The 4,067-nt window shown below is 43.0% G+C and overlaps 1 protein-coding gene across 1 annotated transcript in view; it reads right to left on the minus strand.

Annotated features, from left to right (window-relative positions):
• B4GALNT2 (beta-1,4-N-acetyl-galactosaminyltransferase 2 (SID blood group)) overlaps window positions 1-4,067 on the minus strand; it is a 30,997-nt gene that overhangs the window by 3,354 nt on the left and 23,576 nt on the right. Inside the window, 2 exon segments of the mRNA XM_007472337.1 lie at window positions 106-246; window positions 982-1,169. Coding sequence (XP_007472399.1) covers window positions 106-246; window positions 982-1,169 — 329 coding nt within the window.

Raw genomic sequence — 4,067 nt, forward strand, 5'->3', positions numbered from 1 at the left:
TCTTTCCCTCCTCTTCTTTCGCATACTTTCCTCTCTTCCTTTCTCCTCCCCTTCCCCTCTCACTTGTCATATTGCAATGGGGTACAACCAGCAGCTCTCCCTTACCACGTCCAGTTCCGTCTTCTCTAGGACATCCACCAGCACCTCAATCTTGGTCTTGTCGTTGAAGAGAAAGTCATCGTCCACCCAGAGAATGTATTTGGTGGTGACCTGAGATATGGCCAGGTTCCTACCAGCAAACCAACCCTGTGAGTAGAGTGAGGTTAGATGGTGGTTGCCTGCCCTGCTACATATCAGCGTCACCTGGGAGCTTTCTCAGTTCCCAACAACCAGGCTGCACCACAACAGTGGCTGAGAACCTCTGGGTTAAAGGGAGTCCATGTCTCAGAGACACTGGGAGAGGGACAGGGGCTCTCTGGATCAAAGACTGAGACAAAGGCAGAAAGTCCTTCCTTGGCCCTGTGGCTAATATGGACCGATGGAAGTCCCCTTTCACCCGAGAGAGTCTCTGTGGCTCTCCCGCACTTTCCCCTCATGCAGCCTGGAAGCTGTTCGAGTGGGGGACACTCTGGTACGTATAATATCCACTATCCACTTCCTCCTGTGTGTGCTTGAAAGATGGTGCATGGGGGAGAGAGACGCTCCAGCGAGGGGGGGAATTATAGGGATGAGAGGTTTCTCTGCTGTTGGACCTGCATGTCAGGAAACCTTAGACTGTCAGACACCTCAAGTCACTTAGAAGACCCTCAATCAATTTCCACACCAAGTGTGAGGAGAGGCAGATTAACTACCCTGTTAATGCAGAAAAGGGAGGGTGGCCTGATTTCTCTGTGAATTTGGAATCAACAAGGGGACTCCCCTCCCATGCCAGGACCCTGCTGCCTTGGGAGGGCCACTGAAGCAGGCCCATTCAGGGCAGAACCTGACTGTGGGCCCTCTTGTCCCAGGATCCCAGTGTCTCCCCATCTGGGAGGGACATACCTTCCCATAAGGCATGGTGTAATACTCCACGTGGCTGTCATTAATTTTCAGGGGCTCCTTGCTGTCATCAGCCACGATCACGGTCAAATCTGGGTAATACTCACGAATGCTCTGGAGCATGGTCATGAGCTTGTGGGGACGGAGGAAAGTTTTGGTGGCAATGGTCACCAGGTCTCTGAGCTTCCTCTCTGAGCAAGAAAGAGTAGATGTCAGAGCTCTGTCTTCAGGAAGCCTCACTGTCCTGACTTGCATCATTCTGGGGGCACGTGGGTCGTCTGGTGCGGTGGGGTCAGCTGAAGTTAACGCATGCTGAAAGCTACACCCTCACCTATTGTTTGTGGGTGAATGCAACAGAACCCGACTGCAGAGCCACTATTCAGAATGACAGAAATCAGAAATCATTCTATAAACCCTTTTCAGTACATACTACAGCATTACCCAGCTTCTCCTGGGTCTGTGGGAGTGAGTGGAAATGAGACAGGGAGACAAGAGTACAGCCATTTTGGAAAAGGACCGGTCTTGGGTAAACAAGCCTTGCAAACTAAACAACAAAGGCCCTGGGGGCCCAAGTCCCAGAGGAAAAAAACCAGACTCACAGGAATAAAAGATTAACTTTATCTCTGTGCCACTAAGAGTACACCTAGTTGCCACAAGACAAGAAGCTCAACTGTAAATTTTCACCTAATCTGTTCCTGGGCTTTCTTACAGAACATTCTCATGCATTTCTTCCCCCTCACAGAAGCACTCCCTATTCAGGACAGCCACCATGGAGCCACCTGCTGCTGATCAAAGAAGTTGGATGATTTCTGGAAATTATCCGTGATCATGAGACAAACCTCCCTTTTGTTATAAAAGCAACCGTCCCCTTCTACTCGAGGAGCTGGCACTTTTTTCCCACTTTCTCTCTCTCTCTCTTTTTTTTAAATTTTTGAATTTTATTTTATTTTTTATACAGAAGGTTCTTATTAGTTATCCATTTTATACGTATTAGTGTATACATGTCAATCCCAATCTCCCCATTCATCCCACCACCACCACCCCCCCCCCACCACTTGGTGTCCATACATTCGTTCTCTACATCTGTGTCTCTATTTCTGCCCTGCAAACCGATTCATCTGTACCATTCTTCTAGGTTCCACATATATGCATTAATATATGATATTTGTTTTTCTCTTTCTGACTTACTTCACTCTGTATGACAGTCTCTAGATCCATCCACATCTCTACAAATGACCCAATTTCGTTCCTTTTCATGGCTGAGTAATATTGCATTGTATATATGTACCACATCTTCTTTATCCATTCGTCCGTCGATGGACACTTAGCTGGCTTCCATGTCCTGGCTATTGTAAATAGAGCTGCAATGAACATTGTGGTACATGACTCTTTCTGAATTATGGTTTTCTCAGGGTATATGCCCAGTAGTGGGATTGCTGGGTTGTATGGTAGTTCTATTTTTAGTTTTTTAAGGAACCTCCATACTGTTCTCCATAGTGGCTGTATCAATTTACATTCCCACCAACAGGGCAAGAGGGTTCCCTTTTCTCCACACCCTCTCCAGCATTTGTTGTTTGTAGATTTTCTGATGATGCCCATTCTAACTGGTGTGAGGTGGTACCTCATTGTAGTTTTGATTTGCATTTCTCTAATAATTAGTGATGTTGAGCAGCTTTTCATGTGCCTCTTGGCCACCTGTATGTCTTCTTTAGAGAAATGTCTATTTAGGTCTTCTGCCCATTTTTGGACTGAGTTGTTTGTTTCTTTAATATTGAGCTGCATGAGCTGTTTATATATTTTGGAGATTAATCCTTTGTCTGTTGATTCATTTTGCAAATATTTTCTCCCATTCTGAGGGTTGTCTTTTCCTCTTGTTTATGGTTTCCTTTGCTGTGCAAAAGCTTTTAAGTTTCATTAGGTCCCATTTGTTTATTTTTGTTTTTATTTCCATTACTCTAGGAGGTGAGTCAAAAAAGATCTTGCTGTGATTTATGTCAAAGAGTGTTCTTCCTATGTTTGCCTCTAAGAGTTTCATAGTGGCCGGTATTACATTTAGGTCTCTAACGCATTTTGAGTTTATTTCTGTGTATGGTGTTAGGGAGTGTTCTAATTTCATTTTTTACATGTAGCTGTCCAGTTTTCCCAGCACCACTTATTGAAGAGACTGTCTTTTCCATTGTATATCCTTGCCTCCTTTGTCATAGATTAGTTGACCATAGGTGTGTGGGTTTATCTCTGGGCTTTCTAACATGTTCCATTGATCTATATTTCTGTTTTTGTGCCAGTACCATATTATCTTGATTACTGTAGCTTTGTAGTATAGTCTGAAGTCAGGGAGTCTGATTCCTCTAGCTCCATTTTTTTCCCTCAAGACCGCTTTGGCTATTTGGGGCCTTTTATGTTTCCATACAAATTTTAAGATTTTTCGTTCTAGTTCTGTAAAAAATGCCATTGGTAATTTGATAGGGATTGCATTGAATCTGTTGATTGCTTTGGGTAGTATAGTCATTTTCACAATACTGATTCTTCCAATCCAAGAACACGGTATATCTTTCCATCTGTTTGTATCATCTTTAATTTCCCTCATCTGTATCTTATAGTTTTCTGCATACAGGTCTTTTGTCTCCATAGGTAGGTTTATTCCTAGGTATTTTATTCTTTTTGTTGCAACGGTAAATGGGAGTGTTTCCTTAATTTCTCTTTTCAGATTATTCATCATTAGTGTATAGGAATGCAAGAGATTTCTGTGCATTAATTTTGTATCCTGCAACTTTACCAAATTCATTGATTAGCTCTAGTAGTTTTCTGGTAGCATCTTTAGGATTCTCTATGTAGAGTATCATGTCATCTGCAAACAGTGACAGTTTTACTTCTTCTTTTCCAACTTGAATTCCTTTTATTTCTTTTTCTTCTCTGACTGCCATGGCTAGGACTTCAAAAATTATGTTGAATAATAGCAGTGAGAGTGAACATCCTTGTCTTGATCCTGATTTCAGAGGAAATGCTTTCAGTTTTTCACCATTGAGAATGATGTTTGCTGTGGGTTTGTCATATACGGCCTTTATTATATTGAGGAAAGTTCCCTCTAC

This window comes from Lipotes vexillifer, unplaced genomic scaffold (genome assembly GCF_000442215.2).
Source record: "Lipotes vexillifer unplaced genomic scaffold, Lipotes_vexillifer_v1.1 scaffold591, whole genome shotgun sequence".
In the NCBI taxonomy this organism is placed as follows: domain Eukaryota; kingdom Metazoa; phylum Chordata; class Mammalia; order Artiodactyla; family Lipotidae; genus Lipotes; species Lipotes vexillifer.